The 26907-nt window shown below is 38.4% G+C and overlaps 1 protein-coding gene across 3 annotated transcripts in view; it reads left to right on the top strand.

Moving 5' to 3' along the window:
* LOC124798293 (thioredoxin domain-containing protein 12-like) overlaps positions 1-24610 on the top strand; it is a 49747-nt gene extending 25137 nt beyond the window's left edge. For 2 of the 3 annotated variants that reach the window (XM_047261619.1, XM_047261620.1), the window contains exons 3-4: positions 23981-24124; positions 24292-24610. In XM_047261619.1, coding sequence (XP_047117575.1) covers positions 23981-24124; positions 24292-24449 — 302 coding nt within the window. In that variant the 3' untranslated portion in view covers positions 24450-24610. Of the gene's footprint in view, positions 1-15146; positions 15379-23980; positions 24125-24291 lie in introns of all 3 variants that reach the window. The other variant, XM_047261621.1, reaches the window with a different exon arrangement.
* Positions 24611-26907: the final 2297 nt, after the last annotated feature.

Below are 26907 nucleotides of genomic sequence, written 5' to 3'. Positions count from 1 at the left end.
ATTTTGCGAGATTCACTGTCTTTGTGTTTTATTTCTGTAATTTGCTGACGATTGCTGAGGTACGACTGGAGCCACCTTTCAGGCTGGCCTCTAATTCCATAATTATTTAATTTATGCAAGAGAATGCCATGATCAATAACATTGAAGGCTTTACTTAGATCCAGAAATATCCCAGATACATATTGCTTATCATCCACTGTTTTTAATACTTCATTTAAGCAGGCAATATTTGCTGTCTGAATTGACTTTCCAGCTCTGAATCCATGTTGGGTGTCACTTATCAGCCTCTCTGTATTTAAGAAAACTGTTAATCTTCTAAGGAACATTTTTTCCATACTTTCGCTGGAGCCTGACAATACTCAAACTGACTATAATTAGCAATATCACTTTTTGCACCCTTCTTATGCACAGGTGTTTCTTTTGCAGTTTTTAGATTGTTTGGAAACACACCACTCTCAAAAGATGGATTTACTATGTCTGTTAGTGGTTTCACAATAGATGTTGCGCTAACTTTGATAATAGCACCTGGTATTTCATCAACACCCACTGAATATTTATTAGGTAATTGTTTTAGGATTGATGACAGTTCCTGAGGTGTTGCTGGATACAAGAATAATGTGTTTGGATGAATTTTTTGATCTGAGTGACTGACTGGCTATTTGTCAAGGTGTATATTTATTAACTGCCGTGCTATATTAGAGAAATAATTATTGAAAGCAGTAGCCACATGTTTGGGGTCAGTTAGTGTATTTTTATTCATAATCAGCTCTATATTACTGCGATTAACTGGGTTGGTGCCCATTTCTTTCCTTATAATTTGCCAGGTTGCTTTAATTTTATTCTTGGAATTACACAATATTTTGTCATTTTCTAGTTTTTTTGCTTTTGAAATAACCCGTGTTAGTATTCTTTTGTGTCTTGGAAATATGTAATAATGTCAGGATTAGTATTTTGCTTGGAGTACTCATACAATGTCCTTTTATTTTGACATGATATCCTTATCCCTTTTGTAACCCAGAAGGATGTAGGTTGCAGTAGGTATTGGGAGATGAAAAAGCTTGCACAGGATAGAGTAGCATGGAGAGCTGCATCAAACCAGTCTCAGGACTGAAGACAACAACAACAAAAACAACAACAACAACCCACTTGTTTGGTTCTTGAGTAGAATTAAACATAGTTATTTTCTTGGGAAAACCCATTTCAAAAAAAGTTAGAATGTAGCCATAAACTTACCATATTTCTCATAGGTATCATTAGTCATATACATCTTTCCAGCTTTCACCCTTTAGGAGAGAACAAAAATATTCCACATTTTTTGTACTGAAATTCCTTACAGTGTGTCGTATTCTACTGGGAATATGTGATGCAAGTATTTGAGCATTGTGATTACTAAAACCCACGTTTACAACTTGTATGTTATAGGCATATTTACACATATTTATCAAGATCTGATCAAAATAGATGCAGAGGTTGGTGTTTCTCGAGTTGGTTCAGTTACCGTTGCACTGATGTTGAACGATTGTAGTAGATTTATAATGTCATCTTTGAATTTATTGGGTTTCAAGAAATCAATGATAAAGTCTCCACATATAATTATATTTTTCTTGGGAGAGTGAATTTCTTGCAAGAGTTCCTCCATGCGATTGTAAAACACTTTTTTGTCTCCAACTGGTGACCTGTATACCCAAATAATAACTGTATTTTGCCTTGGTAGTTCAACTATATCTTTTTCGCAGGGCAGTTTATGGTGAATTCAATATTTTCTCTAACATATACGCAGGTACCCCCATGACTCGAATATTTTCCTACAAAACTTGCTTGCAAGTTTGAACTGAGGAATGTACGTTTGCTTTAACATATCTTGTTTTGAGCCAGTGTTCTGTAAACCGTAGTACAGAAATATCATTTATGCCATCTAACACTATTTATATTTCATTTAGTTTATTTGAGTTACCTCACTATTTGACCTAGTGTATTTAGTAGGGAAAAAACCTCATGTTTTCCAGAGACGGTATTCATGGTGTTTGACGTATGGCTTGCTGGTGCACCATATGTGGGTTCACACCTTCCTTCTGTTGAAATATTCCCAATTTCCACTTTTTTTCATCCTTTTTCACTCATCTGTCCATTAGCGACTGCCTTGTTGCTACATTTGATGGCTTGAAATTTAACCTAGTAAGTGTGACTTTCTTTGAGCTTATTTTCTGTTATATACTTGTCCATAACTGTCTGTTTTTTTGTGGGTTGCACTTTAATTTCAAGAACTTTGATACTGGCACTTTTTATCTGATTGTCCATTTGCATATGCTTTTTCCCTGTACCGGTACTTGTTTTTTTTTTTTCAATTTTTGCCACGTGTATGAAAGAAACAAGCCTGTTACAAATCTTTCCTTGTTTGTTTAGATGTAAGTCATGAATTGTATATTCATTTCTTCTTGTATATTCATTTCTTTCACAGATAACCTTTTCCTACATGTGCCTATGGCAGTGTCGATTTTTTCTAACATAATACGATTCAAAGATCTGATTTTTTCATTCAGACCTTGTGCTTCATGTCTAAGCTTTATTGGATGACTTATTACATTCGTTTTGTATGTGAGTTTAAGTATATATTCCAAAGAATTTATCATGTTCTTCTGAAATTCTTCCAGAGGCTTTTAAGTGTCATTTGTGCCACCAATAACAATTAATGTATTGTTAATGGACAAGTTATCAGTTAATTTGTCCATGTATTTCACAATTCCCTTAATTGGTGCACCAGGTTTTATAATACTTTGCACACTGAATTTTTTACCTAATTTGCCTCGCAGTATGCCCCCACAGTTTCTGCCATGACTGTCATTTATTGTATAGTAACACATGACCTAAAATCCATTGATCAAACAGCCATGTTTTCCACTGCAAATTCTCTGAGTGAAGTGCTGTAGGTTTCTTAATTTTTAAACATCATAATAACTGTGACCAATAAAGGAAAAATAACCAATTCATTATCATGCTGTAAAGTGAGACTATAAGAAGCAAAACAAAGTTTTTAAACACATAGTTTCTTTATGATGATGTTTTTTTTCTTTCCGGAGATTTGTTACAGTGTCGTAATAAGAGTGGTTAAGAAAAGATCCTTGTTCCTTGTGACACACATTGTTCCACCACCATGTGGTGCTCGCTGAAGCATGCCCAAAGCTTATGGTGACAGAGAACGGATGGCACTAACCGGGCCCAGCCCAGGAAACTCGGGTTCGCAAAGCCCATACCCAGTAAAAAAGTACTGAGCTTCCTGGTGTGCTCGCTATTTAGAATGGCCCTGGGGCTTAAGTGGCTGGGGTGGGTGAGGGGCAAATGATGCATGGCGGCAATGGTCGGGCGAACCATGTCAACGCAGACCTCACTGCTGCTCCAACCTGACTGCACTAGTGCCGCGTCGCAACTCCCCGACTTGTAGGTCCGGACTGCACTCCAGGCGTGTTGGGGTCACATGCGGCTTTATTAAAAATACCACAGGTTCAATAAGCATTAACCACAGATTTCTGTTCTGTCGTGTACAAATAGCACTGTACATTACAGCATGTTTGTGGGCAACAGTCTTGTTTCTATGTGTTTGACAAAACAGGCACCAGTTTCTTTAGAACCTATAGATCCAGTCACTACATCTCAACAGAACATGAATCTTAACACTGATGACAGTTTCTGGCAACCCAACTTGTAGGCATGTAGATTACTTTTGTACAATCTATTTGGCATTTCAGTCAACTTTATATTTTTGCTAATAAACTCAAGCATTCAACAGATGGAAAAGAAAAGACACAACTTCAACGATACCATGAATCACATCTATGTAAGGCTAAAAAAACTTGGTAGTCCACTGAAAAGTCTGCTTATAATAACTCCTAGTATGCCTGTTCTTTTGATTTAGAAAAGCCTCTATCCTTTCCAGATCGACATGTCAAATAGCTTATTACAAAAGTAATCTATATATTAACAGTTTGGGTTGCCACGAACTGTCATCAAAATTAGGATTCATGTTCTGCTGATATGAAGTGACTGGACTTGTATGTTCTAAAGAAACTGATGCCTGTTTCATCTAACATATTGAAACAAGAGTGCTGCCCACAAGTTAGTTAGTACTCATTAAGTCTGTGGTACGTTTCATAAAGCCACATGTGCCCCCCAGGGCCATTCTAAATTGCGAGCACATGAGGGAGCACAGTGTTTGTTTGCTGGTTATGGGCTTGGTGAACCCGGCTTTCCTGAGCTGTGGACTGACTGGTGTTGCCAGTTGTGTGTCACTATAAGATCTTGACATGCTTCAGTGACTATCACATGGCAATGGAATATTGAGTGTCACAGGGAACAAGGATCTTGTCTTAACCACCCAGATCATGATAGTGGTACAAGCCTCTGTTTTTTTAAGGCAACCTCAAGATGTGCTAGGATGTTCTGGATTACTGTTGAGGCAGAACAGTCACTAGTGGGCGACTTTTGGGATCCTGCTATGCCGCAGTTGTATAAAGCAAGTGTGGCTTTATTTGGGTGGATTGTTTGTTTCCTTAGCTGGTCATGGGAACACCCTAGCAACTACGACTTCTTGAACACTAGATTCTGATGGCTTGGATAGTCCATTGGGCAGTAACAACACCCATTCTACAGAGTGTGGGTTTCATCTAAGGTTAAGTCAATAATTCATAACAGGGGATGCCCATCATCTCAAAATATCTTTCTTGTGATGCTAAGAGAGGGGGGTATATACAGAAAGGGCTCCATGCATTGACTGGAATCCAACAAACTGTTAACCGACTACTTATTGGAACATTACTGGTTAAAACAGCAACATCACAGCAAGGCACCCAGCTCCTGAAGTCAAAACATGTGGGTAAGTAAGCTATTGCATTGAACTGCACCATACCTTTAACTACAGTCGAGGACTAGTAACTTGCCGTGACATCATGCATGTGGATACTGCAGAGCTTGAGGAGGACTGGGCTGAAGAATGGGTCATTGAAATGTAAAATGTAATGCATTGTGTGCATGAAACACTGGAAAAATTGGGATCGCTTGCATGATATTCAGTTTGCCAATTCTGCCAGATAATATTAAAGGTGGATATTTATGGCTAAAAGCCAGACCATACTTTCCAACTCCTGGCTGCCCTTGTTGAAGGAACTACATGTACCTCCCCTGACTTCAATTTCAATTGCTCATGTCAACATCCAGCGTGGAGCAGGGAGTGCAAGATGTTAAAAAAAAAAAATCCACAAATTGTAGGTGACTAAATGCAAACCACATGCTGAATTGAAGGAGGTGTACCCCACAATAAACATGAGTGGGTTCAGAACACATGTGGAGGAGGTGAAACTGTCTACAGGAAACACACTTTAAACATAGTGATACACTTTGCTCAGGATGTGGCCTGCACCAAAAAGACGACCTGAGTGAGGACAGGGTTAAAGAAGTAGTAGCTGTCTTTGTACACTGACACTTATCCTCAACATCTGCCCCTTTCAGAACAGCTATTCATTCAGTTGCTACTGACATGCACATGCCATTCGATATTACAGTTTATAATGTTTATCTGTCACCAATGAAATTTTTGTTAGAGTGGCTTTTTTTTTTACATGATTTCACAGCTCCCCCAACCGCTCCTACTAGAAGGAGATTTTAATGCACATAATGTGCTAGAGGGATCTAAATCAGCCTGCCCCAGGGGATGAGTTGCCAAAAGCCTCATTGTGTCTGAAGAGCTATGTCCTGTTAACTCAGGTAGTCTGGTGTCTTTCATTCAAGTGACCACTTTCCTATCCCACCTTTCATACAGAGCTATCCCTGAAAGGTAGCCACCACAGTGGATGCTCAGCAGAGCAAACTTGATACTGCACAGCCAACTAGCTGTGCTTGAACACTGAGATAGCAGGCAGTACTGGGTGGATCACATTACCAGCATGATCCACTGTGCTGCAGGTGCATGTATTCCAAAGTCTGCAAACCAACTGTAGAGGCGACATGTCCCATGTGGAAATGATGAGGTTAGATATGTGGCTTTGCAGCAGTTCAAATACCAAACATCTGCTACGATCCTCACAGCCTTTCAGGTCACAAGGGCAAAGGAACAAAGGGAAATTAAATAGAGCGAGAAGAGGACATGGCACTAGCTTTTCAAAGAAATGGGATGCTGTAAGGAAGGTATCTTACAAATGTTTCAGATACTTATAACTGTTGTACTGTTGTCTCCATTGTACACATGGGAACATCACACAGGCAATGACAGAGTAACTCAGTATCACTGCTACTGTAGACCAGGATCCAGCTTTCCACTGCCATCTGGCACTAATGTAGAGGAGTGGTTGGAATTTCCATTCCAACACCACCAAGGACTAAAATTGCCCCATTTCTGTGTGGGAGCTTGAGTGTGCATTGTCTCCAATCAAGGAGCCTGTACTAGGTAACAATCAAATCCTGTACAGCATGTTACAGTACCTCAAACATTATTCAAAGGAAATCCTCCTATCCATTTTAAATAAAATTTTGTTGATGGAGGATTTTCCTGATTCTCGGAAAGAGGCAAGTGTCCTTCTGAAACCATGGGAGGACCACACGTTGCCCAGTAGTTATCATACCATTGCCCTCATGACCTGAATAGGAAAGGTGATAGAATGGGTGGTCAACCATTGTCTGATTTACATCATAGGATTGTGGGAACTACTTGGTAAATCTGAGTTTGGTTTGCGAGGTATCATTCAACCCTCGACAACCTCACCCTGATGGACGTGGAAATACAACAGTCTTTTCTATGCATACAGCACTTGATAGATATCATCTTCTTTAGTCGTGAGAGTGCCTATGACACTACTTGGAAACACATCAAATTCTTAGGTGATTACATATATTCATATAGTTCTTCCTTTCAAGGCGATATTTTAGATATGACATTGATGATGCTCTTTCCAAGTGATTCGAGTGAGAGAATGATGTCCTTCAGGGAGTGTAATCCGGTTTGCTATTGCCATCAGCAGTATTACATCAACAGTTAAGTCTCCTGTTCAGTGTTCATTGTTTGTGGGTGGTGTTACCATATTCTGTTCCTTCTCCAACCTTGTAACAACCACTCGCCAGGTGCAGCTAATGATGAGACACTTTGAGCAGTGGACAGATAGCACAAGTTTTAAATTTTTCTCAGAGAAATGTAGTTTTGTTTATTTTAATTGTCTTGTTCTTTTAACATACCTGTCCTTTTAACGTGCCTGTCCTTAAAATGAGGGACAATGTTCTCAAGTTCTGTGAGGTTTCTGTTTCACACATTTGAAGAGTGGGTGACATGGTTACCATGTCTGAAGCATATAAAGGCGAAAGGCCTAAAGGCATTGAATATTTTAAAATGACTCAGCCACAGGTCATGGGGATTAGACTGAACACGTCTGCTCCAGTTTTACAAGGTGTTTGTGCGATACTGCCGTGACTATGAATGCACAGTTTGTGGCTCAGATAGGCCATCTTAACTGAAAATCATCGAAGCTGTTCCCCAGAGGGGACTGGATTGGCAACAGGAGTATGCAGGACAAGTCTGATTCCTAGTCTCTTTGTTGAGGCTGGTGAGCCACCTCTCCTCATCTGATGCAGAGCCTCATGATGCACCATGTACACATCCTCCTCCCAACCCCACAGTTATCGACATCGTCCTCCAATGGAGCGACTACTTGGAAATAGACTGAGAGCAATGAGGCTATTTGGAATTCATGAGTAGGAGACCTAGTGGCTCTTAGTCTGGTATTTCTGTGCTTCGTTGAGACTGGAATCATTTGCTGTCCTGTTTAATGATATCTGATCACTGCAATTATTTTAGGTTTATCAGTGTACATAATAATTTTTAATCAGTGTTTTACAGAATTTTATCTGAGCACAATGACTGTGTTGTAGTTTACTCTGATGGCATAAACAGCAGAATTCCATTGGCTGTACTGTATTATTTCCATTCTCAAGATTTGGTTACCTGATACATTCACAGTGTGTGATGCTGAATTACATGTGACCTTGAGGGTGCAGAAGCAGATGCTGTGTCTTCCTGGTACAAAATTCCTTATCTGCACAGGCTCCCTAAGTTCACTTCAGGCTATACATCACATGTACACAGCATAAAAGCATATTCAGCTGATCCACAACACCTTTTTCCACTTACAGAGACAGGACAAGGAATTATTCTGTTGAGTACCAGGGCATTTTGGAATTCAGGGTAATGAAGGAGCTTAGAATGCCTGCTCAAAAAACTCAGTTTCCGAATGCACTGCATGTGTACATGCAAGTACCTCACTGTTGAAGCATAAGATAATGCGTCTAAGTGGGAGGAGGAGTGTTTATGACTGAGAAACAATAACCTGCAGTCAATGAAACCAATGACAATAGCAATGGAGTTCCTCCTCCTGGCACTGGGGTGAGAGGAAGTACTCATAACGCACATTCGGGTGGGGAGCTGTCCTCAGACACATGGATTCCTTCTCTCACTGGAGAATCCACCAGTATGCAGTGCATATGGTGTACAGATATCTGTACACTCCATTTTAACTGAATGTGTTTTGTACCAAGCTGCGAGGGCTGTGGAAAACTGATCTGCCCTCTTCCCTCCATTTTAGGAGACAGTGAATGGTGAATCAAATGTGAAGGTTTTTTTTTTTTAAATAGATGAAGATTCTGTGTGATGTCCAACATTCTCAATAATTTCTTATGTTGAAGATTTCATTATGTTTCCAGGATAATTGAGTCATATTTCATTTTCCAATTTATGTGCCAAGTCCTGTTCTCTGTTACATTATTTTAGATGTTGTTTTTTATTTTTTTTATTTACATGTCAAGTGTAAATCTCCAAGGTCATGGAACGTGTCAGTACATGAAATTACAACATAAAAGTATAAAAATAAATGTTCATGAACCTGAAAAAAGTCAGTCCATAAGTTTAAGTAAACACTATCAGCGATACAATAAGAATCAGGAACTCCATGACAGAATAGGAGTGACCCATGAGGAAACTCTTCAGTTTTGATTTGAAAGCGCGTGGATTACTGCTAATATTTTTGAATTCCAGTGGCAGCTTCTTGAAAGTGGATGCAGCAGTATACTGCACACCTTTTTGCTCTAGAGGAAAGGAAGTCCGATCCAAATGCAGGTTTGATTTCTGCCGAGTATTAACCGAGCTGCTTATTCTTGGGAATGAACTAATATTGGTAACAAGAAATGACAATAAGGAATATACAAATTGAGAGGCAAATGTCAAAATACCTAGACTCATGAACAGAGGTCGACAAGAGGTTCGTGAACTCAAGCCACTTATTGCCCGAACCGCCCATTTCTAAGCCGTAAATATCCCTGTAGAATGGGAAGAGTTACCCCAAAATATAATACCATACCACATAAGCAAATGAAAATAAACAAAGTAGACTAATTTTTGTGTCAAAGTATAACTCACTTCTGATACTGTTCAAATAGTAAAAATGGCAGTATTAAGTCTTTGAACAAAATCTTGAACATGGGCTTTCCACGACAGCGTACTATCTATCTGAACACCTAGAAATTTGAACTGTTCAGTTTCACTAATCATATGCTTGTTCTGTGAAACTAAAAATGTCAGGTTTTGTTGAATTGTGTGTTAGAAAATGCAAAAACTGAGTCTTACTGTGATGTAACATTAGTTTATTTTCTACAAACCATGAACTGAGGTCATGTGCTGCGCTATTTAAAACCGTGCCAATGTTGCACACAACATCCTTTACTACCAAGTTAGTGTCATCAGCAAACATAAATATTTTACAGTTACCTGTAATACTAGAAGGCATATCATTTATATAAATAAGGAATGGGAGTGGCCCCAACACTGATCCCTGGGGAACCGCTCACTTGACAGTACCCCACTCAGATCCCACATCACAGCCGTTATCAACATTGTGAATAATGACCTTTTGCTGCCTGTTACCAAAGTAAGAGGTGAACCAATTGTGAGCTACTCCCCGTATTCCATAATGGTCCAACTTCTGTAGCAATATTTTGTGATCAACACAATCAGATGCCTTAGTTAAATCAAAAAATATGCCAAGAGTTCGAAACTTTTTGTTTAGCCCATCCAGTACCTCACAGAGAAAAGAGAATATAGCATTTTCAGTTGTTAAACGACTTCTAAAGCTGAACTGTACATTTGATAGGAAATCGTATGATATAAAATGATCAATTATCCATACATACACAGCATTTTCAATAACTTTTGCAAACACTGATGGCATAGAAATAGGTCTAAAATTATCTACATTATCCCTTTCTCCCTTTTTATAAAGCGGCTTTACTACTGAGTACTTTAATCGCTCAGGAAACTGACCATTCCTAAGGGAAAAATTACAAATATGCCTAAATACAGGGCTAACATGTGCAGCACAGTACTTTAATATTATGCTAGACACTCCATCATAACCGTGATTGTTAAATACTGTACATAACCATGAGAGTCCTTAGTCTTCAGTGATTTAAGTATTGACTCAATCTCCCTCGTCTGTATCACAGAGGAGTATTTCAGACATCAATTTCGGAAAGGCATTTGCCAAGTAAGTTGTATGATTTCCTGTAGAAGCCAAATTTTTATTTAATTCACCAGCAATGTTCAGAAAATGATTGTTAAATACTGTACATATATCTGATTTATCAGTAACAGAAATATTTTTACTGCGAACTAACTTTATATCGTCGACCTTGTGCTGCTGACCAGACACTTCCTTCACAACTGACCATATGGTTTTAATTTTATCCTGTGAATTAGCTATTCTATTTGCATACCACATACTCTTTGCCTTCCTAATAACATTTTTAAGCACCTTACAATACTTTTTGTAATGGGCTACTGTAGCTTGATTGTGACTACTTCTAACATTTTGATATAATTCCCACTTTGTTCTACATGATACCCTTATCCCACTAGTCAGCTACCCGTGCTGCCCATTACTGCTAGTACCCCATTTAGAATGTTCTAATGGAAAGCAACTCTCAAAGACCATGAGAAAGCATTGTATTTATCATCTATGTTATTGGCACTATAAACATCCTGCCACTCTTGTCCCTTGACAGTTTTTAAAAAACACTCTATTGCTGTTGGATTAATTTTCCTACATAGTTTGTAATTAAGTTATTTAAATTATTTAATAGTTATTGTTTGTGTACTTTAATCACAAATTGCCTTGAGGGATTCATTTTTTGAAGTGTCATTATGAGTGAGAGATAGAATAACAGGGTGATTGAGCATTCCATTTTATATTTTACCGTTGGTGCATACTTTTCACTGGATGGTGCATTATCAGCTCTTCAGTTATCAGGACTTGCATTGATTTTCCCATAGATTGCAATTGTGCTTTGAGTATACTCAAGGCTGGATCCAAAGCCTTACATAGTTGGGAATCACTGTCTTTGTTTATAAATTCATTGTTTACTTGAATCTATAAAGATTATTGTTAGATGTAATCACAGAATGTGGTAGCTTGTTGTAACAGGTTGATGTCATCATAAGTCACACTATGTCTTCTGTAACAGTTGACTTTGTTGATTGTTCTTTATCCTTGTGATGCTTATACTCTGTGCGTCTTTCTTATGCAGTATGGTTCACCTGCCCTACATACATTTTCCCACACTGGCATGGTAGTAGCGACACAGGGACTCGGGAATGCAGTTCAAATCCCGCCATGTACTTCCCTCCTCAATCTTACATTTGAGCTGTGCCCACACAATGCCGGCCCATGATTGACAGCAAGGAGGAGGGGATGTTAAGAAGGTGCTCAACAGAATTAATCGGGGAGTGGAACAAGTCAGTTTGTCAAAATTTTGCGCCATCTGAATGATGCCATATGGTTGAATACCAGTGAGGGATACAAAATAATTATATGCCAGGACAATCTAAAATCACAAACCTGAAGGTGCTGCAGTGTGTTACTAGACAATGCTCTTTTTCTTACCTTCTTGCAATCTCTGAACTGACTTATCCAGCCAGTATGGGGGGATGTACAGTTTGATGTGGATTCTGAACCACAGTGCAGTTTGGTACTTTTCACACTAATGACTGATAAAAATCATTGAACTAACTGGGTATTGAGCAACAGATTTTGGATCCAGAGTCTCACTTAATCACTGAGCCACACTTCTCTGTACAAACACATTTTAAAAAACCGCTTCCTTCCTTTTATATTTTCATGTGATACTTTCTATGCATTTTTCTTGCTCTTTTTTTAAATTTATTAATCTACTAGATCTGTAGTGAACTGATTCTGACAGTAACTGCATTATTCCCAATGCGATTACTGCCCTTATTCCTATGCTACCATCTTTATTCCATTTTTCTGTGGTTTTAATAAATAGCATATTGTTTTTTACCTATTCTCTGCCAAATTAGGTAGTGCTCCAGTTCTCATGACTTCATTTTGAAAAGTATGTCTAACTCCAACCTTCCCTCCCTTTTTAATGTCGCAGTACTGCAGTCTGATTCATCACATACATGCTAGTCTAGTAATTACCCTATACTAGTATAATATTTGCAACGGTCTAGCCACAGTGGTAACACCGGTTCCCATCTGATCAGTGAAGTTAAGTGCTGTTGGGGTGGGCTAGCACTTGGATAGATGACCATCCAGTTTGCTGACTACTGTTGGCAAGCAGGGTGCACTCATCTCTTGTGAGGCAAACTGAGGAGCTACTTGATTAAGAAGTAGCGGCTCTGATCTTGTAAACTGCCATATTGCCAGGAGAGTGATGTGCTGACCATATGCCCTTCCATATCTGCATCCAGTGATGCCTGTAGGCTAACGATGAATCGGTGGCTGGTTGGTACTGTTGGGCCTTCATGGCCTGTTTGGACAGAATTTTCTTTAGTATAATATTTAAGTGTCAACCAAATGGTTGACTATCCCTTTAGTGCAAACTGGGGTAGGTGGGCATTTAGGCATACAAGATAGGTCGCATCTCCTCACAAATTCTGTATTCATTATGAATGATTGAAGTTATAAATGAAGATGAGGAATATGACTTGTAAAAAAATTTGGATCTAATTTTGTGTATAGCACAGACCAAGTGTACTGTGTGTTCTGTATTCATATATGGGGTGTCTCATATATCTTGCTCACCCATATCTAATTGTTGTGTATAGCGCAGAGCAAGTTATGTATTCTTATGCAATATCATATATATCTTGCTCACCGAAAATAACTTTTTTCTAATATGTTGAATGAAAAATTGTTTCAACCAATGTTTTTTAACATCATTGGGTAGTTCTTGCTGAGGGTATATATTTTATGTAACTCCACAGATATAGGCGATATGGGGTAGAGGTTAAATTTTTTAGTACAACCATGAACATTTTATTGCACAATCGACTCTCCCTCTCCAAGGGCTATTCAAAAATGTATCACACTGTACCATTTTATCCACAAAACTAGTATTAAGGAAATGATAAACAATACATAACTTCTCTAATTTAAGTATCACTTCAGTGCATTTCATTAACTAAATCACTTAACCTTTTCAAGGGACATTTGAACATTTTACAAATTACCAATAAACAATGAATGCAACAGTACTGCACTGTAGAGTAATTGGGTCTTGATATTGTACAGTACTGTATTACAGTACTTACAACAATGTGGAAGTAACATTGCCCTTTCAGTAACTTTTACTGTGATACTATCTTTACATGTAAAACAGCGTTTACAGTGCATGCTCAAAATAGTGACCATTGGCATTCATACACAGGGTCACTCTGTAGATGAAGGATGCCCTACATTGTGCTACTGCTTCTTCTGTGATGGCTGTACAATCATCAGTATTATGTTGCTGCATGTCTTCTGGTGTTGTTGGAACATTTAGGAAGACAGCATCCTTAACTGCCAATCACAGAAAAAAAATCCATTGGTTTAAGGTCCAGAGATGGGGCAACCATTTAATTGGCCCCATATGTCCAATCCACGTACAAGGGTGTGTACAGTCCAGAATTTGTTGTGCTCATAAGGCATTATGTGCAGGGCATCCATTGTGCTGATACCACACGATCATACTCTGATTTAGAGGTTCGGTGTCTAAAAGAGCAGGAAAAATGTGTCTTAAAAAAATCAGGCATATTGTCTGCCATATTAGTTGTCATTCACAAAGAAAGTTCCAATAACAGTATATCCACTAATTCTGCACCAAACATTAATGTTCCATGGACATTGAAGCTCTACCTGTCAGAGCTGTCATGGATTCTTGATGGAGCAATAATGCACATTTCTCATATTGGCAATTCCTTTGTTGGAATTCCTCATATTGGAAATTCCTTTGTTGGAGAATGGAAAATGGAAATGAGCGTTTGGCATCATTGGCCGGGAGGCCGCATGCGGTGCAGGTCCGGCCACCTTGGTGCAGGTCTTATTACGTTAAATGCCACAATGGGTGACCTGCTCGCCGGATGGGGTGAAACGATGCTGAAGACAACACAACACTCAGTCCCTGAGCAGAGAAAATCCCCGACCCAGCCAGGAATCGAACCCAGGCCCTTAGGACGGCAATTCGTCATGCTGACCATTCAGCTATCGGGGTGGTGATGGAGAATGATGCCTTGTCACTAAAAAGAACATCTGAGAAGAAAGTAGGATCAGTCAGAAGTTGTTGTGAGCCCACTGACAAAATTGATCCCTATTGTTGAAGTCATTTCCATGAAGTTCTTGGTGTAAATGAACATAGTAAGGATGAAACTTATGGCATTGAAGAATGTGATGTGCACTTGTTTTCAAAACAACAACTTCATGTTGAATTCATCATGTGCTGACTTGAGGATTCACATCTGCAGCAGTGAGCACAGCGACTTAACAGCTTTGTCTGTTCAAGTTCTAAAACAGTTTTTAGAACTTGTATTAAGCTTCCTGTTTTACGTAGATGAAAAATGATATCATTGAATGTTCAGCAAGAAGGCGATTGGTTGTCAGGGAGTCATCTGCTGTATAGTATTTGTGCCTGAAAAGAATTTTGCCTGCCCACAGCAAATTACAGTTCAGGTATGTACAGTAGTGTGCAACATAGACGTAATAACATAATAATCACAATGTTCTGTAACAGTAGTGAACGTAAAAATGCAAGTTACTAAATCATTTCTTATGAACGTATTTCCTCCGTAGATGAGCAGCATTTCTACCTTATCAGTATGTGTGTGCATCATACACCTTTACACAACAAAAACTGTATTCACAATGTGTACTACTGCCAGAGCAGCTACTAAGTTACTCTGATGCATGACAACACTGGTTTGCAGTGTACTATACACTAAACCAACAACAAATGAGGTGCGTGGGGGAGAGAAGAGTACCTGTGCTGACATGAACCCACACCTCTACTGCAGCACTACAACAGGTATGTAATGTGTACAACCAAAGCAGTAGACAGCTCAGTTTCTTCACAACCTGTGTACTCTGTATAGTTTGCATATTACCTTTTATTGACAGAAATGATACAATGTGATACACTTCTGAGTAGCTCTTGGAGGGGATAAGTGTAGTCTTGAATAAAATGTACATGGTTCCATTTAAAAACTTTAACCTCTACCCTAAATCTTCTACACCTGTGGAGAGGCATAAAACATAAAAACTCAGCAAGAACTACCCAGTGTTGCTAAAAAACATTGGTTGAAACAATTTTTCATTCAACACATTAGAAAAAGTTATTTTGGGTGAGCAAGATAAATGGGACACCGTGTATATGTAACTTTTAATAACATTAATTTTTTGTGCACACTATTTTTGTTGCATAATACGTATTGCAAGGGCTCAGTTTGTAAGTTAATGTTGTTAACTTTATGGTTACAGTATTTTTTGTGTGTCATTATACAGGGTGTTACAAAAAGGTACAGCCAAACTTTCAGGAAACATTCCTCACACACAAATAAAGAAAAGATGTTATGTGGACATGTGTCCGGAAATGCTTAATTTCCATGTTAGAGCTCATTTTAGTTTCGTCCACCTATGCTCAATGGAGCATGTTATCATGATTTCATACGGGATACTCTACCTGTGGTGCTAGAACATGTGCCTTTACAAGTACGACACAACATGTGGTTCATGCACGATGGAGCTCCTGCACATTTCAGTCAAAGTGTTCGTACGCTTCGGTGACCGATGGATTGGTAGAGGTGGACCAATTCCATGGCCTCCACGCTCTCCTGACCTCAACCCTCTTGACTTTCATTTATGGGGGCATTTGAAAGCTCTTGTCTACGCAACCCCGGTACCAAATGTAGAGACTCTTCGTGCTCGTATTGTGGACGGCTGTGATACAATATGCCATTCTCCAGGGCTGCATCAGCGCATCAGGGGTTCCATGCGACGGAGGGTGGATGCATGTATCCTCGCTAATGGAGGACACTTTGAACATTTCCTGTAACAAAGTGTTTGAAGCCACGCTGGTACGTTCTCTTGCTGTGTGTTTCCATTTCATGATTAATGTGATTTGAAGAGAAGTAACAAAATGAGCTCTAACATGGAAAGTAAGCGTTTCCGGACATATGTCCACATAACATATTTTCATTCTTTGTGTGTGAGGAATGTTTCCTGAAAGTTTGGCCGTACCTTTTTGTAACACCCTGTATATGCTATGCTGACAGTTATATCTATTTTTATTTTTTCTCATAGCACTGTGACTTGGTGCAGTATTTTTAATTACATTAGTTTTTATTTAATTTTGTAATGAAATATAGAAGTGTGACTTAACACAATCGCTATTAACAACAGAAAGAGCTTTTGTTGGATATTGAACATTAGCTCCTCAATGGGGTTAATTTCTCAGGAGTAGGGAAAGAAGAGAAAAGCAGTTATCTGCAGTGTAAACACACTTTATTACACGTACAAAATATATAATGGCTGAAAGCTAGATGCCAGTTAACAAAAACTAGTCCCAAAAGTGTCCCAATATGTGCAAAAGAAATTATCATTTAGCCACATAATATCCAGTTTCCAATAACATGCATACATGTGGAAAAATGTAGACGTTGGTGCAGCTTAGCTACAAGTGAAGTTCAGAGATAGTTGGCTGTTGCCTTAAGGCACTCTATAGGCTACAGAATTAACTTACATGATTCTTCAGATGTGAGAATGTTACCACTGGTATGTTACAGATATACAACTTATGGTATGGGGCAGTTTCTTGTTACCCATTACTTTGTGTAAATTATATTCTAATTGGGATACATTCTGTAGCAGAACACAAGGGCAGAAAGTAACATGTTGTGCCATCTCTGTCAGGGTATTGGAGTGGTGATTGATGTCCAGAGTCAACTGGATCTCTAAGGCCACTAGGAGTGGAGTCATCTGGGAAACTTAACTCTTGTGGGTGCTGGCAGTGAGTCCCAGATCTTCAATGTCTTGTGTCTTGTGGGATGAGGTTGATTTCTCAGTGACCCCTCCCCACCCTTTACCACAACACACACACACAAATCAAATTCTCAGATATTTAAAAGGTACATGAATTCTGCATTAATATTATGATATATGTGGAACCACTCATTCACTGTACAGTATGCCTTCATCGAGAAGTAGTGCTGAACTTATCCCTTATAGGGCCCCACACATTTGATTTGTTTAAAATTTGGTAGGTATGTGAGGAACTTACTTTAAGCTGGAATCATATTTTGTTGTGACTGCTGCATGAGTATACTAGGCCCTGAATGTTTTTTTTTCTACATGATGACCCTACTGGACAGTAATCCAAATCACTTTTATTTGATTTGAGGATGAAGATTGTTTTCCAGGTATCTGCAAATGATGCACAGAGACTGTGAGCTCTCTGTGCATGTGTTGCTCCAATGTGAAGCTTTCATTATTGTAAAGGAGAGTGATTATAGTCCTGGCTGCAAGTTGTCTCTTAAACTTCCTTGACTTTGGTGAATATGGTTGATGCCGTTTATTGCTTGCACTGACTTTACTTCCATTTCCTAATTTTGGCCTCTGGTTTCATCACATGTGATAATTCTCACAAATAAGTCCTTTCATTCATATATATTTGGAATAATGTTATTGGTCTTGTTTCACACGAATCCCAGTTAGACGTACAACTTTACAGTACAACTGTTATGGCAGTACATTTTCATTTTGCTGCCTCATGTAGGATTATTCACATAATTTCTGTCATCGTACTGTTGTAATATATTACATTGTTATTGCAGATTTCAAGTTTTCATATAAGTGACTCTCGTATTTCAGTTAACCTCAATGTTAAGTCAAGTAGTGACTAAAAAGTCTTTGAGTATCTGCTCATAATTTTATTTATTATGGTATCAGTTTTTATGCAGTAGATATTTGATCTTATAAGTGTTAGTAGTGAAGATGATTAAACTTATTGAATTGTGTCTACCTTTGTAAACAGCTGTATTTTATGTGAGATTTAAAACTTTCACAGCATACATATTGTTCCACAAAATTTCGGAAGAACTACTGGATGTTTGTAACTTCCTACCACAATATTTCGGTGCAGTATCTTCTGGCCATCTTCAGATGATACTGGCAAAAACTCCCTGAGCTCTGGTATTTAAGGCCCCGCCGGCACATGCTTGGTGGATTCACATGGCGATGCACATGCGCTACTTGAGCGCATTCAATTCTGCTGCGCTGCATGCCCTCCGTTGTGAAAACTCACTGTGCTGATATCAATTCGATTATCTTCCTGCAGTTCCGTCACAGAACTATGCCGGCTACAGAGGCCATGAAGTTTTCGATGATTGGATTCCAGGCCAAATTCATTTGGAAACCACCGCCACGATTAATAAGAGACTGTCAGGCAGCCATATTTCCAAGGACTCATTAATAATAGAACTCCAAAAGTTAGACATATGGGCCACAATTTTTGTCTCATTGTAATTCATGACATGACCAGTGGAAATACAGTGTTCGGCGATGGCAGTCTTACAAGGCTGAAGAAGGTGAGTATGCCACTGATGTTCCACAATGCGATCCTGCAAGGTATGCATCATTTGCCCTGCCTAAGATTTGCCACATTCACACAGAATCCTGTAAACATCAGCCTTGCACAGCTCTAGGTCATCTTTGACAGATCCCAACAGTGACAACATTTTTGCAGGAGGATGAAAGATTGCTTTCACTTTATATTTTCTTAGTATTCTGCCTATTTGCACTGAAATATTACCAATGTATGGTAAATAGGCAATCGTTTTAAATGCCTCTTCCTCTTCTTTGCTCCGTGATTTACAAGTCTGCAGCACTCTCTCCACTTCCTGGGATGAATACCCATTCTTCAGAAATACAGTCTGCAAGTGCTCCAGTTCTGTTTGCAAACTATCGGTGTCAGAGATGACGTGGACTCGGTGAAGCAATATCTTCAAAACACCCTTCGTTTGTGCTGGATGGTGGAAACTAGCTGCTTGTAAGTAAAGGTCTGTGTGAGTGGGCTTTCTGTATACTGGATGACCAAGTGTGCTATTGCTCTTACGTCGCTCCAAGACATCTAAAAATGGCAGGTAACCCTCATTCTCCATCTCCAAAGTAAATTTTATGTTTTTGTGTATGGAGTTCAGATGTTGTAGGAACTCTAGCAGACTATCCAAACCATGAGGCCAGACTACTAAATTATCATCAACATATCGCCAAAATACTGTTGGTTTAAAAGCGGCTGAAACGAGTGCTCGCTCCTCAAAATCTTCCATCAAAAGATTGGCCACCAGGGGAGACAAAGGACTCCCCTTGGCACCACTGTCCGATTGCTCGTAAAACTCATTGTTAAATAAAAAATATGTAGAGGAGAGGGTGTGCTCAAATAGTGCTGTAATGTCAGTTCCAAATCTATTGCCTATGAGATGTAGTGAGTCCACAAGAGGTACATTTGTAAAAAGTGAAACTATGTCAAAACTGATCAACAAGTCACAACTTTGCAGCTGCAATAACTTAAGTCTGCTGGTAAAATCACTAGAATTCTTTATGTGATGCGGACACTTTCCTACCATTGGTTTGAACAAAGATGCCAAATACTTCGCTAAGTCGTAAGTGGCTGCTCCAGTATTACTCACAATTGGACGCAATGGCACGTTATCCTTGTGGATCTTCAGCAATCCATATAGCCTAGGTGGAACTGAACTATTTGGTTTCAGTGTCTTAATTACCTCCTTTGGTAAGGAACTGTTAGTTAGAAGTTCTGTTTTCTGCACCACTTGGGTAGCAGGATCCTTATCTATCCTCGCCTATGAAGAGGGCAGCCCTCCGGAACTTGTGAGCAGCCCCGGATACAGTGGTACTTAAATCAGACAAAGATAATGCTACTGTTTTAATGCTACAGGAGGGCTGTATTAATAAGATCAATGTTTTATTAAGCAACTCAACATACTGCAAAATAGATAAGGATCCTACTACTACTACTACTACTACTACTACGGAAAACAGCAGAACTTCTAACTAACAGTTCCTTACCAAAGGATGTAATTAAGACACTGAAACAAAATAGTTCAGTTCCACCTAGGCTATATGGATTGCCGAAGATCCACAAGGATAACGTGCCATTACGTCCAATTGTGAGTAATATTGGAGCAGCCACTTACGACTTAGCAAGCTATTTGGCGTCTTTGCTCAAATCAATGGTAGAACAGTGTCCACATCACATAAAGAATTCTAGTGATTTTACCAGCAGACTTTAGTTATTGCAGCTGCAAAGTTATGACTTGTTGATCAGTTTTGACATAGTTTCACTTTTTACAAATGTACCTCTTGTGGACTCACTACATCTCATAGGCAATAGATTTGGAACTGACATTACAGCACTATTTGAGCACACCCTCTCCTCTACATATTTTTTATTTAACAATGAATTTTATGAGCAATCAGACGATGTCGCCATGGAGAGTCATTTGCCTCCCCTGGTGGCCAATATTTTTATGTAAGATTTTGAGGAGCAAGCACTCGCCTCAACCCCTTTAAACCAACAGTATTTTGGCGATATGTTGATGATACTTTTATAGTTTGGCCTCATGATTTGGATCGTCTGCGAGAGTTTCTACAACATCTGAACTCCAAACACGAAAACATAAAATTTGCTATGGAGTTGGAGAAGGAAGATTGCCTGCCATTTTTAGACTTCTTGGTGCAATGTAAGAGCGATGGCACACTTGGTCATTCGGTATATAGAAAGCCCACTCACACAGACCTTTACTTACAAGCAGCTAGTTTCCACATCCAGCACAAACAATGGGTGTTTTGAGGATATTGCTTCACCGAGCCACGTCATCTCTGACACCAAACAGAACTGGAGCACCTACAGACTGTATTTCTGAAGAATGGATTTCCATCCCAGCAAGTGGAGAGAGCACTGCAGACCTGTAAATGACTGTGCAAAGAAGAGAAAGAGGCCTTTAAAATGACCATATATTGGTAATATTTCAGCGCAAATAGGTAGAATACTAAGAAAATATAAAGTGAAAGCAATCCTTTGCCCTCTTGCAAAAATTTTGTCACTGTTGAGACCTGTCAAAGATGACCTAGAGCTGCGCAAGGCAGGTGTTTACAGGATTCCGTGTGAATGCTGCAGATCTTACATAAGGCAAATGACGCGTACTGTGCAGGATCGCATTGTGGAACATCAGTGGCATACTCACCTTCTTCAGCCTTATAAGTCTTCCCTCGCCGAACACTGTATTTCCATTGGTCGTGTCATGAATTACAATGAGAGAAAAATTGTTGCCCATATGTCTAACTTTTGGAGCTCTATTATTAATGAGTCCTTGGAAATATGGCTGTCTGACAGTCAGTCTCTTATTAATCGTGACGGTGGTTTCCAAATGAATTTGGCCTGGAATCCAATCATCAAAACACTTCATGGCCTCTGTAGGCGGCGTAGTTCTGTGATGGAACTGCAGGAAGATAATCGAATTGATATCGGTGCAGTGAGTTTCCACAACGGAGGGCGCGCAGAGCAGCAGAATTGAATGCACTCAAGTAGCGCATGCGCAATGCCAAGTGAATCCACCACGCATGTGCTGGCGGGGCCTTAAATACCAGAGCTCAGGGAGTTTTTGCCAGTGTCATGTGAAGATGCCCAGAAGACTGCGCCGAAATATTGTGGCAGGAAGTTACAAACATCCGGCAGTTCTCCCAAAGTTTTGTGGAACAGCTGTAATTTATTCTTCTTGTGGATCTAAATTTTCATTGCTACTCAGTCAATTAAAAACAATAATTGAACTCGTAAAAATCTCTTTAAAGAGTTGGGGATTATACCAGCAAATCCTGAGTACATCTACACAACCAGTGTTATTCACAGTAAGAAAACATTAGCACTTATCATATTAACAGCTTTTTTCATGAATGTGTTTTGATGAAACTTAAAAATTAAAACAATAAATTCTACCAAGTAATCAAACTATACAATAAATTGCTTAAAGAGAAAACTAACATCAGTGTTTTAAAAAATGCATGCCTTTTAAATGAGAGATACCGTACTGTAAAGTACTGCTTAAGTGTCACAAATAAGTGATTAATAAAAATAATAAGGTTTGATAAAAATTTTAAAATGATGTGTGTCTGTCATTCTGCAACACTCTTTTAGAGTATAATCTCTGTTACTGGAAAATTGTGTATCCTAGATCTGTGATGGTCATGAACTTGGTATCTCCTATAATGTGTAGGCATGCTGACTCAGAATTGCAGACAGACAAATGAATGTGCTAAGAATGAGGCAGGAACAAACGCAAACTGGTGCTTTTAATTTATTATAATGTTGTTCTACCAAGAACTGATGGAAGGTTCTGTTAAAATGAGGCAGGGGTATAATAACGGTCCTAATGTTAGTTGAACAGCTTTGTTTGTTCAGTGTGTGCAGTGACATGTTATGAGATGTGAATAAACATGTTATGATGAGATGTGAATAAACATGTTATGAAGAGATGTGAATAAATAGTATAACATTAGTTTTGGAATTATCCAGACCTTAAGTTGATCATGTGCATGTTTAACTATTAATTAAGTTTCAGTCTATACTACTATATAAAGACAAGTTGTTGCTTAACATTTTTACGTTCATTTGGATATAGCTTCAGAGGCTAAATATGTTTTAAATATGTATGGTATATAAATATCAGTGTATTGTGTAAAGGGGAAACGTTAGGCTATGTATTTTTAAACAACAATGTACAGGTTTTCTGTTAAAACCAATTATGAGAAAGAAAATGCTGTGCCATACTATGCTTTGAAAATGTGCATTTTTGTGTTCTTTCTTGCACAGTAGTTAATTTAAAATATGTATAAGTCATACATACAAACAAAAACTGAATACACAACTAAGTGCTGTTCTGTTTTCTTTCTTGCTGTCAGTTTTAATAGAGAATGGGAAAGTTGTATCTCTGGATTATCAACTTATGATTAGAATACTACTATGGAGTCTGAATAGTCCAAAACTTTGTTATCCAGCCCATTTGTAGATTAAAACTATGCGAAATACACTCATCGAAGCTTCTAGCCTCACAAGCTCAGCTGCGGGAGAGGTCTCTCGTACCCCATATACCAATGTTCCCAACTGATTTACCCATGTATTGTAAATTATTTCAGTTCCCAGTCAAGGCTTTGTTGGGAATAACGATAAACAAGGCTCAAGCTCTGTGAGGGGTGGGAAGAGGAGATGGAAAGAGGAGGAGGGGGGGTGGGGGAATAGACAGAGAGAGGATGAGGTGGTGGTGGGGGGTAGTTGATGAGGAAGAGGTGGAGAGAGAGAGGGTGGAGAAGGTGATGGACAGCAAGAGAGGAGAGAAGGAGAAGGAGAGTAGGATGCATACCCAATCCCATACATATTTAGCAGTTGCGAAGCATTGTCTGGTTTGCTAGTAGTGTATAAAGTTGATAAGTCTAATGTCATTGTAAAATAATATGAGAGTAAATGAACAATTAATTAATGTTGTAAATAATGTATTGAATATTGTATTAGCTTTGATGTAAGCAATCACAGTCCATTTGTGAGCAATATTTTATGTTTTCAGCTTTGAAACCTCAGTTTGCAGAGTCCAAAGAAATAGAAGAATTGAGCAGCAATTTTGTGATGGTAAATGTTGGTGATGATGATAAAGTGGTAGGCAGTTCATTTGCCCCAGATGGAGAATATATTCCACGCATCATTTTCATGAGTGAGTTTATTAAACATCTTGCATCTCTCTGACTGAAATTGATGTATATGTTGTGATAACATTGATATTTGTCCACAAAACTGTACTGCAAATTATCCTTAAATTTGTAATTTTTGACTGGTTTTAACATAAATAGTGTTGTATAGTTATTGTTATTATTTTGCCAGGTCCAGATGGTGAAGTGAGGCCAGAGTTTTATAATGAGGGAGGCAGTGAAGCATATAAGTATTTCTATTCTGATATTTCGAATATAATAACTACAATGAAGAAAGTCCAGAGGGCATATAAAAAGAAACTCAAATCAAAAGACACGAAAGAACTTTAAGAAGGATGCATGATGCTTCTTTTCTAGTCACTTATATATATTTATCACAGAAGCTTGAGATTTCTATGAATTATTTAGGTACTCATGCACTGTTTTGTGAAAATATTGTAGTTAATTCTCTTGTCATTTTGTATCATTAAAATATATATATTTTGAAATTTTCTGAACTTTTCTTTAAACCTCACATTGTCTCCCACATGTAACTGAACACATTTGAGAGTCTATTTTATGACGACTTGAAAATTACTTTTTCATATCATCAGACACTTTGCCGCAGAGTGAAAAATAAATTCTACTTTTAAAAGGCCTCACTCAGGTTTATTGATGTGCTTAGTTTTTGAATTTCGTGTGTTTTATATACCCAGATAGACTGCTGTTGTGCTGACTGCTTAGTAGTATAACATGTTTTAGTTGTCTAAATTTAATCTGACTCTTTCACTAGATCATAATGACAGGTAAGGTAGGAAAGACCAAACAGAAGACTGATGACCATAGATGTTAAGTCCCATAGTGCTCAGAGCCAACCAAACAGAAGAGGAAGTAACAGGGAAATAGATATGATGGATGTATGTATAGATTTGTGTTGAATGTTATGAAAATTCTCTATCTAACTTTTAATTTTTCACTAGATATGAGTTTCCCCTCCTCCATTCTTAGAGTTCAGGTTTTTCAGCTTTTTTTTTTTTTAACACTTTACATGATCTGAAAAGTCTTGTATTAAGTTGGACTCCTCCTGAAGAATCTTAGGTCAGTACTTTGCTAGTAATGCAATGTGTGTTCAAAACATTTGGTGATTTGTATCAAATAAAATGGAAGATAATAACAAAATATACTTATTTATCTCCAGACTAATATAACTGGCCAGAGGATTTTTTTGTAAAGTTAGAAATGATGTTGGAAACTATCATTTTCTTAGACATCTCTGGATATCCATCAAAATATGACACAGGCAGCTGTGTGCTGCAACAGTGATGGTTGCTTCCACTTTAGAACAATTTGGCAATATAAACTCTTAATCCCTACTATGAAAAGATTGCAGAATATTTGGATGTGTCATGTTCACATGTTTTATACACCTGGCACGCTGCACTTCACACGCAACTCAGAATCTTCATTTTTTATGAGTAAAAGTTGGCTTGGCTTCTGTGCGGCCAATGTAGACTTGTAGTCATCACAAATAAAATTCCTGACAGTTATATGCTCACTGCAATCTCATTGAGTTTCCACCTGTGTTGATATCCTTGAAGAAGCTATTTGCATGGTACAGATGGGGAACAAATCTTTTGATTATGCAAATCCTTGTCAATGGTATGTTAACACTACACTCGTTAATGTTTAGTTTACTTTCTGTCTGGACATAGCCTGAACAATCCATCAACATCCTTTGTGCTTGTGATACCTGTTCCATAGATTTCTGTCAACATTGTTGTGTGTCTGTGTTGCTCATTTTCCAGTGTACTACAAAACTTATGTTTATCTTGCGTCATTGTTAGAATAAATGTTTCTACTTTTGGTGCTTTTTACTGACCAATGCCGACATGTTTTTGTGGTCTTCAGTCTGAAGACTGGTTTCATGCAGCTTTTCATGCTACTCTATCCTTTGTTTGCCTCTTCACCTCTGAATAACTATGGTAACATAACATCAGTAAAGATAGAGAGACTGCAGAGAATTAGACCGCACTCTGCAATGATTGTAAGTGACCAAAACTTACAGACTACAGTTAATGCAATTGCACATCAAATATATGAAAAGCACTTCTCAGGTTTCAGTCTATAAGATTAAATGGACACTCCAAATATCAGAATGACATCAACAAATCACAAGAAGTGCTTCCACCACAACATTCATCTTTCAAGTCAAGTTATGCCACAAATATGTTTTCTCCCAATGTCTATACATTACTTCCTCAGTAGTTAGCCCTACCCACCAATCTCCAGCATTCTTCTGTAGCATGACCTTTCAAAGATTTCTATTGCTTCTTGCCTGAACTACTTATTATCCTACTTTCAAATCCATACAAGGCTTCACTCCAGACAAATACCTTCGACGCAAGTCCTTCATTTTGGTGTGTTAAACACTGTATGATATTGTTTGGACACATCTTTACAGGTAATTGCACATGCATGAATTTCTAACACACATTAGCATTTAAATATTGGTTCATTCATCAGATGTTTTAGGTAAACTTTGTGTTTCCAGATAGAATATAATTTTGTAGCAAAAGTTTGACAGTGAATAGTGTATTTTTCTGAAATTTATTACTTCTGAAATTATTTTTTCAGGATATTTTTGAGTGGGGAGTATCCTGTGATGTACAAAAATTTAGTGACAGCCATTTACAGGCAAGGGTTAATATTATTTTAACACACTGCAGATGGATCTGGAATGCCAGTGCCTGAGTGAGATTCAGGTGCCATCTCAATTGAATTAAGAAATCAATGTAGTTACTGTTTTTTC

The sequence above is a fragment of the Schistocerca piceifrons genome, chromosome 5, assembly GCF_021461385.2.
Source record: "Schistocerca piceifrons isolate TAMUIC-IGC-003096 chromosome 5, iqSchPice1.1, whole genome shotgun sequence".
In the NCBI taxonomy this organism is placed as follows: Eukaryota; Metazoa; Arthropoda; class Insecta; order Orthoptera; family Acrididae; genus Schistocerca; species Schistocerca piceifrons.
The sequence above is the reverse complement of the archived record's forward strand: the minus strand, read 5'-3'. Positions and strand labels throughout refer to the sequence as shown.